General features: G+C 46.6%; 1 protein-coding gene across 1 annotated transcript in view; it reads left to right on the forward strand.

Moving 5' to 3' along the window:
• The first annotated feature begins 12,171 nt into the window (after positions 1-12,171).
• The window catches only part of LOC149358704 (organic cation transporter protein-like), a 103,838-nt gene continuing 99,936 nt past the window's right edge, over positions 12,172-16,073 (forward strand). The window contains exon 1 of the mRNA XM_089567574.1: positions 12,172-12,613. Within this exon, the coding sequence (XP_089423700.1) occupies positions 12,549-12,613 (65 nt within the window). The 5' untranslated portion in view covers positions 12,172-12,548. The remainder of the gene's footprint in view (positions 12,614-16,073) is intronic.

Raw genomic sequence — 16,073 nt, forward strand, 5'->3', positions numbered from 1 at the left:
TCCTTTTTAGACGCCTTTTTATATTCTTTTTTTATTCTTATTCGAGATAAGAGTTCTCGATAGACACGGTGATGAACGTGTGTAGCGTGCGTGACTAGAGGATTCGTAATGCCGTTTGTATGTTCGATAGACTAGGAAGGCAGACTTTCAGGACGTATCTGTTCACCTGATACCCCTCCTGTCCGAACCATTCCCTCCTTACTCTTCTTATGTTCGTTTCGAAGTCTCGAAGCCGTTGGGGTAGTGCTTTCTTCATACAGTTCAGTGTTGTAGGACATGATCCTCCTTGCCGATTGTCCACGGCCGTCCATTCCAGCACGCCGGTTCCAGCACAGGCACAGTGCACGCCGTCGTGAGGATAGAGCGGCTCCGATTCCAGTTGGCGTTGCAGATATTCCGGTGTCTTACGAGCGGCCTTGTGCTGGCAGTCTCGGCAGCGTCGGTTCGCTTCTATTTTTTTACTGCTGAAAACCTTCGAACGATGTGTTTGTCTCGGGTTAGGCGCACGGGTTACCGCTACGTTTACTGCTCGCATTTTAACGAAAGTGAGAATAAAATACCGGGTTAGGGGATTTGAGTTGCGGAGGAGGTGGCGTCAAGCGGCTATTCACGTTAGACAGTTTACATTCGCTAGTACGCGGAATGTCCTTGCAAAACGTTCAACGTTCCCAAGCTGCCGTGTCTGCGACCAGAGCTGTCTGTCCTGCCTCGTGCATGTAGCGAGGCTCATATAGCGTTCCTGGTACTCAGGTGCTTTGTACAAAAACGTAAAGAGTTTCTCTTCTTTGCCGTCGAGTACCTCCAGAAGAACGCACGGGTCACGCCCCATGGCCTCCCGAATGCTCGGGTAACGGACACGATGGCTTCGTAACTTACGACGGGGACAACTGTAGGTGAAACAGCGCAGTCGTGTAGGTGTATTAGCCTTATCAGCCATAACGTGACTCAATCGCACTAAGAATTCGAAAGCCTCCTATGTCGCCGGCAGCGGCCATAGAACAGCTCTTCAGGGGCACTCTTCTTTCGTTGTGCTTATTCCCTCTTTTTTCTGGCTCCACCTCTGTACTTGTGAGAATCCTTGCCTCTTGTTCTTTCTTGTTCTTGCTGCCAGGTTCAAACGCTTGAACGTAACCGAAGGTAATATCCCGGAAACGAAACTGTTCTTAGTTCGCTCATCCTCTTGCTGCCCACGTCCTTCTCGGACCTTACTCACAGTTTTCTTGCTTTGGGTGTAGCATGAGGTGCTTGTTATGCACTATCAACGTCAAATGAAGCGCGAAAATGATGACTCTCTACATATGCCCCCACCACACACACAAAAAAAAAAAAAGAAAATCTTCTCCTAACACTTCTATGCACAGGTTCTAACTAAAAAACAAGTTTGCTATTCTTTTCTAGGCTTGAGAAAAAATCTTTTCATGCTTCCGTTGTTCGCGTTTCATTTGACGCTGACTGTACGTGCAACCTTGTATAGTCCAACTCAAAGCTTTGTCTTGTACCTCTAAGTCACGTCTGCTGAATTGCCAGTCGCCATGCACGTTCCCTTTCGTCCGCAGTGCGAGGAAAAAAAAACGCGATAGAAAAAAAAACGTCCGTGGACAGCCGACGGAAGTGATCATGTCGCACTCGTGTACATAGCTAGAGGTAACGGCGGCGATCCGTTTCAGGATCGCTCCCGTTATGCTGCAGGTACGCCGTGCCTGCTAGGACTGCGAATATGTGTGCGAAGGTCTTTATTCGTTTTTGTTTTCTTTCGTGTCGAGCCGTCGCAAAAGCAGAATTCGTTCGTTCATTTTCCTACTTGTTTGCTGTGATTTCGATATCCATCACTGATTATTTTCACTTCAAACTTAGCACGGCGTGATTTTCTATGTACGTGCGTTCGTGATTATGGAAATTCGATGTGCAGACTGTCGTCGTCATCCGCTCGGGTTGTGGTAGTGCGGACGGCCGCTGATTAGCAGCTGGCAGAGTGTGTGTCGTTTTCTCTTCACCTGTTTAGAGTGAAGAGGCGACCTCTGGTCGTAGGCGAGGTTCTGTCACAGAGCTTTGTTGATCAGTGTGTGTGCAGGTTGCGTAGTAAGTGGCGCTGAAGGTTTTTTGCTGAAGTAGTCTAAGGAAGAAGGCGGGATTCTCGGCAAGGTGTTAGCCTGAATTGAACACGTGGCCACGGCGGTGTTTTGTTTATGTTCTTTAAGTTTTCTGATTAAACATACGACTGATTAGTACAGTCAAATAGCACCAATCAATCTTTCGGATATCCTTGAATTCGTTCTTTGGTTCCGCGTAGTAAAGAAAGTGTTTGCTTCGCTCCGATTAACCACTCTCCTGCGTAGCTACCCACTTTTACTGATAGATTAAGGATCTTAGTTAACTGCATGAAGCTATCGCAAAGATTCTTTTTTTTTCTTCAGTGATTCACTAGTTATGGTTAGAGAGTTGCAAAGCCGTGAAGATGCAAGTTAGCGCAGAGTGTGAAAGTTCGCGCGGACGTGACGTCAAGTCTCCGACGCATTGTCGATGTCCTCGTTGTTTCCACTTTGTTGTGGAACGAATGCAACTGTCGTGGTCGCCGTGGTAGAGAACGCAACTGGGTCGCAGTGATTGCCGTACCGTTCAACAGCAGACTTAGTTGTTCCATTAGGCAGCAAAGTGTCTCACCCGTGTCCCGTGCCCCGTTTTTTCCCACTATGCCGATCGATGGCTCGCCAGGAAAGGCCAGGTGTTAGACACAGACCAGTTCAGACGCTGCATACACCATCGACATGCTGTTTCAATGTGATAGGCGGCGATGTTAGGCCGTAAGATTTGTGCACTTCCTATGTCCACGCTGGCTTTCGGTGTCTCAGCTGGAAACCATTGGGCGCGAGTTCCGTACATGGTGGTGTCGTGTTTATGCGCACCAGCAATCGGTGGAGAAGCAGCTCTGAAATGGCTTCTTCGTTGATTTTTCTTTTGCTTTTTGTTTTCTTTTTATTCGCAAACGCTGCAAGTCCCCCCGTGGTGTGGAACGAGTACCGTATGAGACAAGCGCGTTCTTGAGAAACGTCATCGGCGATGGCACATTGGAATTAAGCGCGAAAGAAGGAAGATGTTGTTAGCAATGCATCCGCTTTAGGCGAAAAAAAAAAGTAAAAACTTCCAGATCCGTCATCTTAAGCACGTATTTGTGGCGAGATGCAGTTTTAATTACGCCGTTTCTTACAGTTCTCGCTAGTGCTCATATAACTGTGATTCGCTATTACGTAACTTATTTTATCGGATGTCGCTTTACTTCGAATTCGCGCGCAAGAACAGTTTACTTTTACCATATCGTCCCGACAAGATGAGAGAAGGCGGCTCTTATCATAGGTCCGCTTCTTTTCGAGCTCGGCTACTTTTTCGTCAGAATCAGAAAGAAGTTTGCGGGGTGAATCATTCGACTGAATGGACGACGGCCGGCAATAGTACGGGCTCGGCACTCACTTGATTCGCCGCAGCAAGCCGAGACTCCTTGTAAGAATTCGCTTGAGAAACAAAATTCGTAACTCCGTTCCTGCTCGCGAGATGTCCGTGACTATAGGACAAAGTCAACCAACAGGCTTTAAAAAGGCGTGCCATTATACCCGAGTCCGATTTTCTTTCTTTTCATTTCCCCTCAATTTTCGCTTCCACACTCCCGGGTGTGCGTGCACAAATCTATAGCTTTTTCCGAATTTGCAATGTACATATGTACCGAACAGAACGGCGGCGCGATTCGCCTCAAGGAAATGGGGGTCGTCGATATCTCAATCAAAGCCAGGCCGCCGTAGTCCGAGGTGGCAGCAGCCCTCCACTCGAGGGCTGGGCTGTCGCCGCCGCACGAGGATCATTCGTGTGAGCATTGGAGAAGGGCCTCGACTAGCGGTGGTGGTTCTTACCAGGAGTGGTGCGACAACCGTCTTTGACTAAGCAATCTTCTGAATGTGATCGGAGTTTTTCGTCGCCTCACCCTGCGTGCTCGTTGGAAGAAAGCGTGTGTGTCTCTGCTCAAAGAGGAGGCAAAAAGGAAGAAGAATAAAAGACCATTGGCTCGGGGACTCATGCAGACACAATAAGCGTGGTGTTTTGTACGTCCCGCGCTGTCCGGCCGGCCGTTCCCGCCGTCCGCGCGCGGAGCCTCACTGAATGCAATACGACCACCGCGTTCCTGCGGGTTTCCCACACGCGGGCCTCGCAAGTGTTGTTCCTTCTTGTTATCTTCTATGTTGTGTGAAAAAAAAAACCGAGAGAGACATCTTTTTCCATTCATGATGTGATGTCCCACGAGTCCCCTCCCCTGTTTCAATCATTAAGGTAAGCATTTAATAAACTGCCTGGCTTACGAAACACGGCCTCTTCTGTCTTTCGTTCTGACTGATTTTGATTGATTGATTGATTGATTGATTGATTGATTGATTGATTGATTGATTGATTGATTGATTGATTGATTGATTGATTGATTGATTGATTGATTGATTGATTGATTGATTGATTGATTGATTGATTGATTGATTGATTGATTGATTGATTGATTGATTGATTGATCAAGTCAACGAAGTTGACAAGATTACGCAGCGCACAAGCTCTGTAACGTAACACACTTTCACCGTCCCTGTCTTACTCGCTGCTGCTTTCACTTGAATCTATAGCGAAACTATCAGCCCAGCCTGGCTACGTGGACTGATTGCGTGTGCGTCAAATGTAAAGGCAAGTAAAACTCCGACTGACCGTCTGCCCGCGCACGAATTGCAGGGGTGTCTCTCGTGTCTCGACCCCTATGCGCCGACAAGTCAGTGGCAGAATAAAGTTGACTTAGGACTACAACGCAATATCAATGCGCACGAGGCGAGAAACGGATGCAAACGCAGGCGCTAGCCACCATTTACGTATTAGGTAGCATGAAGGCTTAACATTCAGTCCTCTTGAAGCTGAGCGAGCAGGTGTCGGTGTGCGCACCCGTTTCGAGACAGAAAAGCGGAAGAATAGTTATGAGTGGTTTATTGATACTGCGCGTGTATAGAGTCTTGACATTGTACCAGGTGCCAGTTCAGTACTATTGTCCATGTGAAGGTCTGACAGGAAGGCTTCCTCCTCTAAATCCCCGAACTTTTCCTTTCGTTTCGAAGCCGGCTGTTTCAGCCGTGTTGAAACATCCTTTTCAAGTGGCCAGTGCCATAGCAGCCACTGACGTCGGCGTTTGCGAAGTTTACGAGGCGTGGTTTATCAAAAAGCCGCGCAAAGGACAAGCTGTTTGAGATAACTCTGCAGCGCTGTCGCCGTACGGTGTCTGTGCTCGAGTAGCCGTTGGCGTTGCCAGGTGGCTGCTGCCGCATTTGGAGCTTCTTTTCGAACTTTACGATCTAAAGAAACCAAGTTTTGCTTACAGGGTTCTATCTTTCTGACTGCTTGTCATCAGCGACAAGATTTCAGTTACTAAAATAAAGATCTGGGACGTCCTCAAAGGAGCGTTGATCATACCTTCTCTAAAGAGGTTGTACGTCAAGACGGAACGCCCATCGGTATGCTCTATGTCAGTAATTCAGACATATTGTACCCAAAATCTTTCCCAGGTCGCAGTTTTGCACGCTGAAGCTGTCGCTCGCTGCTCACGTTACGAGCAGTACGACGCAGTGACTCGAAGGAAACAGGTAAGTATTAACCAAGTCGCTGCGATTGGATGAGTCACAAGAGCTGGCTACACTAAATCTACACCAACGGGCGAAGGCATAAAAGGTAAGCCCGCTGGACTATTCCACTCTAAATAAAGGTAACAGCAGACTATCTGTTTTTTTTTTTTTATTTTTCTTCCAACTTATTACCTGTTCCTTGCTGGCCTCCTGTGTGGGGCGAAGATATGCAAGACAGAGATTTAGAAATCAGCATGTAAGAAAATCGTGCCCAGTAAAGTAAGCATGGCTGCAATCACAGGAAATATGCGCTAAACGTAAAATTATGGCACTGCCGATCTCTTGGACTCTCTAAGAAAAACAAAAGCAATTTCAAAAGCTGACACCTTTATGCGCCATAAAAGGAAAAAAAATGTAATCTGAGGTAAAACTTGACCACCACAAGCAAACCTGGCGCACTGAAAAGCCATCAGAGCGGCTTAAAAAAATATAGAGGAGACACACCTCAAGAATAAATGTGAGCTAGACAAAATAAAAAGAGTAAAATACAGTTCATTTTGTTGAAGTTACTGCAACTGCTCCATATCTCTGTCCACCGGCCAGCGTCGAAACAACGTGAATGTTTTTGTTTTTTTTTTATCGTTCCTTTGTTTGCTATTTTCTAACCAATGCGGCGAGTTACTATCACCGACTACGTAAAATGTATGGCGGCAGAGCGCAATTTTCAGAGGGTCATAAATAATCACCGCTTGCGTCGCGCTCGTAATTCTAAAAAGCGATAGCTCTTACTGGGCCCGCACAATGCAGTTCGAGCCGGTGTTCATAACTTTTTAACAGCCACCAGACAAGGCCGATTGCTGATGCTGATTTTATGCGAGTTACCAAACTTTCGAAGTAGATTTTGTCAGAAAGCTGTGCTCGGTGCAAATAGATCAGAATATACAATCTTGTGTTTAAGAGCACGCGAAAAAAATTTAGAGGCGATCAATTGGATTAATGCGGAAGAAGTGTGATAGTATTTTTCTTTCACTGGTCAGTCTATTTCAGCTATAATTTTATTCCAATTCTGAGTCAGCTCTCCTTCACTCCCCAGTATACTCCAATTCTGATTCTATTCCTAACCCCTAATACGCAACTACGCAAAATGTGGCACACATGCCACTACTGGCACAGTGGTGCAGCGGTTAAGCGATGCGCCACTACCCCGCCAGGGGGCTGCTTCAAACACAGCCCCCCCCCCCCCCCCCCCCCCCCCCCATGGGGTTTGTGAGAGCCAGGCTGCTCTTCCCCAGCAACCCTTCGCGACAAATCATTAGTTGTGACTGCCACCTGCCACTGTGGACAGTTTGCTCACGATCCGTGGGCAGGTTGTGATGACGTCATAAGGTCATGTGACCTAGGTGTACCACCTAAGTTGCTTCTTTGGAGATTTTTCGTGCAATTTTTGCTCACGGCCAACGACCTGACTCCGGCGACGCTGCCGGCTTTTATGCGACACAAGATCCTTAACGCGCCGCGATAAAAATGGACAGCGGCAAATGGTCAAAGTACACCGAACCGTAGCTGTACTCCTGGGATACAACGCAACCACAGCAGTACTTGCGAAGTTACTATGTTGATCTTTAAGCTAAGATCAATGCCGGCCACAGCGCAGGTTACAAGCGCTGCAGGTTCGTTAATTTCTATCCTAATTTGGCGTGGATTCTTCATTCGTCTCCAAGCTTTGTGGAAGCAGTACACACAGAGCGGGTTCCTTGCCAGAAGTCTTGAGCTCCCCGGCGTGTTACAGAAGCACAGCAATGCTGCGGCAACTTTCCAGTATAGCTCACTGCAAGCATAGAGTCCTCCTTGTCTCGGCTTCCGTTCTGACAGGAAACACCGTCATGATCACATGACCTACTTGCCAGGGGCTGCTTGCGGACTCGCCGCCGGTGCCGGGCTCCCCCTCAGTTATCGTACCAGGCCGCTGTCATCTGCTAGCAGACGACGCAAGCCATGGCCACCACGACGTAGAAGCAACGCCGTGCGTTCGATCACGATCACTGAGTCGATTTGAAGACCATACTGTCAGCTTAGCGTAGGTGCATTATAGAACTCCGCTTCAGGGGTATGCTCGTCGCTACTGCTCGCGGCAAAGTTCGCACAAAGTAGCCCAACTCGTTGCGGATAGGCGGATAGACGAAAGCCTTCGCAAAAATGCTGACAACAAGCGCTATAGCTGCTCCAGTATACGAGTGGTTCACCTGCGATGCTTTCAGGTAAGCCCGCAGGCAGCATGTCGCAAAACGAACGAACAAGAACCTCTTGTCGACACGAGCAAACAATACGCGCTCGCAGCTCCGAACGCGCGTCCGTGTGTAGTGGATTTCCAGAAAATAGAACGAAGAGGCAAGAACAAAAGCCTTACGATGGCTCAGAAAGCAGCTACGGAGCTCATGTGAAGGTTTAACGCACGATATCGTCCTCCAGGAGCACTAGAAGTACGCAAAATGCACACAGAGTCTAACTCAGTATGGCTGCCAGCGCGGCGTTTCACTCTCCGAACAGCTGTCTGCTGCCTTCCTCGCAGCCCGCGGACCGGCAGAGGCGAAAAACTAACGCGTTGCTATGGCGATTCGGGCAGCTTTCTGACTGGTGGGCGGAGCTTTCGGGCTGCCCGAGAAAACCGTATGCCGCACTCGAGTCCGCAAGTAGTCCCGGACAGTCCGGGACTGAAAAAAAAAAAAGCGCCCACCGATGAGCGGGTCAAAGATGCCGCCGAAAATGGTCGATTTTAACCAAAAACTTTTTGTTTTTACTGTTCTGTTACTGAGAGCAGAGAAGATCGTAGAGCTCCAGTGCTGAGTCACTGTTCGTGCCAAAGCAATCACTTTCTTTTCTCTTTCCAGTTTAGTCCTTCACCGACACGCTGATTATAAGTGAGCCATCAACGGTACTTGAAGTGCCTCTGGGCTTGTACTCCCGTAAATCTGGAGAGAGAGACTTCTCTTCCTCTCCACTTTGCCACCTGTCAGCTGTGGCAGATGGCAATTGGTTCTCAGAGGCTTCAAAGAACGGCCGACTCCGGACAGTTTTTCTCGGCATGAGGGTTTTAATGCTACCGCATGTCCATGCTTTACATGCGTTACAAGCATGCTGCCCATGCTTTACACCTACTTTTATGAGCTTTACTTCAAAGACAGAGGAGACAAGTGCCAGCACACCCGGAAAAAGCCGTAGAAACGACTTTGCTGAAAAACTGGATTGAGTTGCCGTCAGTGTTCTTCTAAGGCTCGTCATTCTTGACCCAGTGAAAACATGAGTGATCAGCACATTGGGCGCAATATACGATTGTACACCTGCACTCCTGAGCTCTAGGCAGTCAAAATTAGCGACAGAATCATCGCTGTTTTTTCATATATCCTGGAGAGATGAATGCAGCCTATTTGTGACTGGGTGAATTACACAGTCCATCATTATAAATGTCGTGCAACCTGCCTCTGGATGGAAGGAAATCAAATTTCTTCTAGAGTGTGCCCTTCCATAAATTTTTTGATGGCGTTTTTATATACCGCCAGTCACCCTCTCTGAGGTTACCTGTGCAGCTAAAAGAGCGGCTGATAATACCATGTCTTTCATGTGCTCTACACAGTGTCTCGCACGTGTTGAGGTGAGCCGGCCATGGCACTAAGCGAAGAAAGGGCCTTCGCAAAACGGACATGCAGCGCTGCCTTACGGCAGCGAAACGAATTAAGTCCACTCGATGAACCTGCTGCATTCACGTCGCGACTGCTGACGGCTATTTTCTCGCAGCAAACCATTAAATATTACATGGACGTCCATGCGATATTTACATTGGATATTTGACACCTCCAGCAGACGTCTGTCCACTCTCGTTTACTAAGAACCTACGAATCAACAATAAAATTAGTGTCCATTCCGAGGTATAGTGAGTAGTGTCGATTTTCTAGACGTGTGCGAGGTGTTTATGGGTTTCCAGCGCAGTGGAGACAAGAACGGCGGCCGTGGCCTGGACACTTATGGTGCGAAATAGGTGTGGTTGAGTCTACGTGATACGAAAAGATGAAATCACAATTTCATTCACCTGGGTATTTATGATATCGGGGGAGCAAAAAGCACACACAACTGCGGCGAACATTTCAGGTACGAATAAATTGGTTTTATTTACGGGTTATTTGAATTGCTGTTCGCCTATAGAATCGTGCATAATACATCAGCATGCCATTTTACATCATAACATATTTTAATAATACTGCAGTACTATATAAACTAAACACTTACAATCTCCTCACTCACCTATTCCAACATATCATTTTCGCTATGCTTATACAGGGTCTTTCACCTAAGACTTTCTGCAATTTTTAAAAGTAAGCTATTTGAATTAGATGCCCGCTTTTTCTGGCATAGCATTGTCAGTGGTGTAGTACATCATAATGCAGCTAAGACGTGCTAACTAGCAGGCTTGTTAACCAATATTTAATAGTTAACTTTTAAACTATTATCGTTGGGCTCCTTAATTATTGAGAGGCATGTAGCCCACTGTATGTAATACTCATATCAGTTTTTAGAATTTCGAAAACGCGGTTATCCTCGGCGCTGTGGCCCAACAAATTTCACCTACATCGCGCCAAAATACATGCGGTTTGAGAAGCTTGCAGGCAAAGCAACCTCTCCAGTGAATCTAACTCGTCTAAATAGCCAAAATTTGTTGGGCCACAGCGCCGAGGATAATCGTGCTCTCGAAATTCTAAAAACGGATATGGACATTACTTACGGTGGGCTACATGCTTCTCAATAATTAACGAGCCGAACGATAATAGTTTAAAAGTTAACTATTAAATATTGGTTAACAAGCCTGCTAGTTAGCACGTCTTAGTTGAATTATGATGTACTACACCACTGACAATGCTATGCCAGAAAAAGCGCGCATCTAATTCAAATAGCTTATTTTTAAAAATTGCAGAAAGTCTTAGGTGAAACACCCTGTATACTCCCAGAAAGGGTGTCCTCACGAGGGCTAGGGGTAGGCTGTAGCTCTGCAAAGTTATCTAAATGAATGTTGAGGCTTTTTATTCACTCTATATGCTATAGAGCCTAGTAGGTTCATATACAGTGCTTTGTTATTTGGAAACCGCAGCCAGTGCTAGAACACTAAAATGAACTCAAGTATCAGCTGTCAACTTGTGTGCAATACCCTCCCAATGAAACGACTACCACCAATCTATACATCCATGCGACATAAATTAGTTGTGAAAAATATTGTGGAAGGCTGAGGAAGATAGTTTTCGAGCGCACAAAGCTGAAAACATCGCAATAAAATTTATGAGCATCCAATGCTTATTGCAGAGGTGTGTATTCGTTCAACTAATCATCTTAGACCTCTTTCAACGGCCGTTTTCAGGAGGGTGATGAATTTCAGGATAATTTCTCAAATTACGATCTAGAAACGAGAGGTCAAAATATTAAAATTCTCTAAATGAGACCGATTCATTTCTTCTTAGCTCATTGCAAATAAGGCTAGCTAAGCTATGGAGTTTCTTAACTAGAGGGAAAACTGGCAGCGCTACACTTCATCCACCATGGAGAGGCGCAGGAATGCCGGGAAGACGAGGTTTTTTACTTGGCTTGGCTATTGTTGGGCATAAAACGCGGATTCAGGCGCCAAAATACGACTCTTCTCGAGGCAGACCTGGAAGGAATGCCTAGAAAGTTTCCCTACCAGACTAACACCGAACTTTCACTAGCGTTAAATCTATTGAAGAAGTAAAAAACTCAGTATTGAAGTAGCATAATCCGCGCACAGAGGAGTACAAGGTGGTGCAACTACCAGTTTGGACGCACACTCCACGCTTTTTGTAGCGAGAGCTATACTACGCTAGCCGCTTCGCGAGGTCAGCGTGGCTCCGCCAGCTGTGCGCATGCGCGAAGTGACGTCAGAACACGCAGCTGGTGTGCGCGCTGCGCGCCTCGCCGCTGCGCTGACGGCGAATCAGACTCCGCCCACCTCGTCACTTGTGCGCAAGTCTCACTACTTTACTGACCACCGGAGCGTCTTCATTAGTATAAAAATAAAGTTCAAGCCGTTACGTAAACCGTGTGTCTTATTTTCAAGCGAAACGTAAGCGTAGCCAGGGGTATGTACCTCTCGTTACTCTACCAAGTTTAACCAGAGCTAAACCACAGCAAATTTTTTCAGCCTAACCCTAGCCAAGCCAAACACGAAACCTCGTCTTCCTGACATTTCCTTAGTGGACGAAGTGCTCTTTAAGAAACTCACATAGACGGTGGCGCCAGGTTTCTCCTTTAAGCAATATTTAGAAACTCTATGAGAGACGCCAAAGTCACCTCCTTGGCGGAGCGCGGCCGTGTTTCGGTGAAAATGTCGGCGCGTTGTCGACACCGTATACCATACCGGAACTGCATCGTCCGCGAGCGGTCTCGTTCGCTTCGCCGCCGCTTTTTCTCGGGGGATCCATATCGCCCTGCGCGTGACGCAGCTCGTATTTCGTCAGCGCTTTCCGCGCTCACCGCGGCCACCGAGCGCCCGCTGCAGACGCTGCCTCGAGCGACGGCATTCTTCAACGGGGGAAAAGTACCGGCGCTGTGTGCAGCGGAGATATGTTCTTTGGTGAAGGGAACAGTGAAGAGACCATTGTTCGCGGACGACTCCGTTTCTGCCGTTGCGACGAGCGTCGGAAGAGGAGGGGCTGGCAGACAAATTAATTGCGGTTGTTTCAGGCGATGATTAATTGAAAACGCCGAGCCCGTTTCACGAGATCCGCTATGGGCGACAATGGAAACGAGCAACTTGAAATATTTTACGAGCCACAACCCTTCAAGTAACTCTAGCGGTCGCTGAAATTGCCTGGTTTTGTGCTCTAACGACGAGTGAGCTACCCGCCGCCCATTGAAAGAGTCAAGATGCGGTTTGTCGAAAGCGTCCGCATTGAAATGGAGCCCACCGACGTAATCTTCAGCACTCTGAGGTAAGAGTCTATTTCTCTTTCTATTTTTTTTTTTGCGTTGCAGTAAATGAACAAAAGACATCAGGTTAACCGGCTGCGTATTATAAAATTTCTGCTTGGCATTATAAAAATTATGACATTTCTCTCTGAATTGTAGAAATGTGAGTAATGAGTAATTACTATGCCATTATTTTAGCTTCGCTGTATTTATAGTGTAAATATATATCAATTGTCCCAAAACGGTGTTCTGGTGGTCTAGTAAGTGCATGATGTTTAAGTAAGCAAAATAGCGCTCCAGCCCCTGTGTTGTCTTGTTTCGTCCTTCTCATTGCCTCTTTTTCCCGAACTTAGTATCAATTGTCACGTTTATTTTAATGTGACAGCCTTATATGGCTCAGCAGAAAACGTGTCCGCAAATTTTGTCCCCGAGATTACGTCGTTCTCTGAGGATAAATGTGTGAAAGTGTGATTATGACAGATAGTGTGTGATAAAATGTTGCTGTGGGAAAAATTCGGTCGGTGAGGTGTAATTAGTTAATTCAGAACAGCCCCAGACGTCGATATAGTATGTGGACGTTTTGCTTTCGCATTGCTCCAAAGCGCGTAGCCGCAGTGGTCCCAAAGCTTTTAATGCGACGAATATTTATTGCTTACACTGTCCGTTATGTCCTTTACGACGCACGACCCTAAACCCAAACAGTGCACGCCATTAGGCTATCGTTTTAGAAGAGTGTCAGTCAGAGGGCCGCGATGCGACAGTGTCGAGTTTCTTTCATCACCGCCCCACGTGCGCGGCGTTACCACGTTCCGTTCGCCACTGCCAATGACTACCGTGTACATCCTGGCGATAAACGCTACTAGATTTTGTAAGAAATAACCGTGATTCTACGCGGCCGGTTCATCGTAATGTGAGCAGGTTATCTGCCTGTAGAAAATTCCGAATCAGGCTTAAATAGGGAGCCGAGAGCCGTGGTCATTATAATCCGGAGTTACGCAAATTCGTGTGCTTTTCTTTCATTTCGTTAAGGGTGGGAGGGGGGAGGCAAATTCACTCAATTAAGCGATTACTTTCGAGTTTAGTGCAAGTCCGCTCTTTCTCTCCGTTACTCAACTCGCCGAGAAGAACATCGTGCTTAAACGGTGCGCCTGAAGTAATCACAGGAGGTTTCATAGATCTAGCGGTTAATACGATGCGTCTCGGCGTAAACATCGTAGATAAAGAACGAGCGTGCGTGCAATGAAGCGTGACTGCAGGACAGGATGGCATCGCGTGCGAAGCACCCCACCACGGGGAGCATGTGAACACCACGAGCGCATAGCCGCTGGCCATCCTCAAACAAAAATCAATCATCACATCGTCACACATGGCAAATGCAACGATTGCAAAACTGCAAAAGTGCTGAACATCCGCATTACAGGTGTAATGGCCATTATTTTTTTTGTCACTGTACAGACGAATGACGTTTACGGCCTAGCATACTCAATAAATACATAGAAGCCAAACAAATCATCGAAGTGCAACGACCTACCACCCTGCATACTAACAGCCCCACGGAGCACTTTTACTGTTTTCGTATTCACTCTTACGATCCTTTTTCCTTCTTTTTTTAGAACTCAAGTCACACTCAGTAGCTTGGACAATAGTCTACCAAAAATCTGGAGACGTTTAAACGCACGCGATCAGCGTTTTGATGCAGCTCACACAAATAATTTTTATGGCTTCCAGACTGTAGGCAAATTTAAAGTATTGTTCGCTTTGTAATTCTTCACTGAACATATTTGCTTAGATAACACATTTAATGAACTAATTCTTAATTTTTCCTACGTTTGATATAAACTACCTTTCGAATTCGGAAGCTGAGGGCTGAGCGAGCATTATTGCCACTCGCAAGTATGGCACCCACTTCTCCGAAGACGTAGATGAGCGATGATGGTGAATATTTACAGATGGAGACGAATTTCCGACACTGTTCTTACAGTTTCTTCCCCGACGGACGAAAGCGACCGTCCTGGGCTCAAGTTACAGCAAAGTAGAACGACGTTCGAAGGGCTTTAAGTGCGAAACATGGACGATCTCTGCACCGCGGCAAGAACGGTCATTTACACGATGGGCAGGGGCAACGCAACAGTTCATAGGGGACGTTTGTTCGAATACAGTGTACGGACGAATATAGCGGCTGAAGAATTTTTCGCACAATCCGGGGAACGTACTGGACTCCATTGCAGTACTTCATTGCCAGAAAAAGAACACACAACACTGTGGTTTAAGTTATATCTGTTTTTCCGTGAGGCTTCGCAGGCGTCAGTATTCAGGCGGGCAATGCTACGGCAATGGGCAAGACGGGAAGGAAATTCATCACGGGAGAGTGCCGAAGAGGTTGTGGGAGAAGAATAGAAAGACGCTTCGAGGGTGAAGGTAGGTGCGTGGCCATACACAACAAAAAACGGGGAGAAGCGGGTTGTTCTTTGTACTGCAATGTTGTAGGCAAATGCAACGAAGGTTGGTTGGTTTATGGGGTTTAACGTCTCAGCGTGATTCAGGCTGTGGGGAAGCCGTAGTGAAGGGCTCCGGAAATTTTGACCACCTGGGGTACTTTAACGTGCACTGACATCGCATAGCACTGAGGCGTATAGAATTTCGCCTCCATCGAAATTCCAGCGCCGCACCCGGGATCGAAACCGCGTCTTTCGGGTCAGCAGTCGAGCGCCATAACCTCTGAGCCACCACGGCGGACATCATAGTACAGCTAAGGCGTGCTAACTAGCATGCTGGTGAACAAATATTGAATTGTTAACTTTTAACTATTAGTTTTAGGCTCCTTATATATTTAGAGGCGTGTAGCCAACCTAAGTAGTATCCTAATATCCATATCACTTTCTATAATTTTTAAAACGCGGTTATCCTCGGCGCTGTGGTCCAACAAATTTCGGCTATTTCGACGAGTTACATACACTGGATAGTTTGCTTTGCCGGCAAGTTTCTCGAAAGCACATGTATTTTGGCGCGATGTAGCCGAAGGCGACCGCGTTTTCAAAATTTTAAAAATTGATATGCATATTACTTATGGTGAGCTACACACCTCTCGATAATTATGTAGCCTAACAGTTATAGTTAAAAGTTAACTATTCAATATTAGTTAACCGTCCTGCTAGTTATTACATCGTAGCTGTATTCTGATATATTACACCGCTGACAATGCTATGCAGAAAGAAACGGTCTTCCATTTCAAAAAGCCTGTTTTTAAAATTGTGTAGAAATCTTAGGTGAAACATCCGGTGTGTGTGTGCACACACCGCGATATATATATGGGTTGCGAGAGCGTGAAGTGCTTGAGTGCTGAAAAGGGCATATACTGTATAAAGCGAAAAAAAAAAGCTAATACGTGATAGATGGAAAGTTAGAAAGTTTTTTATCGGACATTTTGCGGACTGTTCTGCAACTTTCTCTTTGCAATTTTTTTGCCTATCTTCATTGCTTGCG

This window comes from Amblyomma mixtum, chromosome 2 (genome assembly GCF_055824585.1).
Source record: "Amblyomma mixtum isolate Tamu chromosome 2, ASM5582458v1, whole genome shotgun sequence".
Taxonomy (NCBI): Eukaryota; Metazoa; Arthropoda; class Arachnida; order Ixodida; family Ixodidae; genus Amblyomma; species Amblyomma mixtum.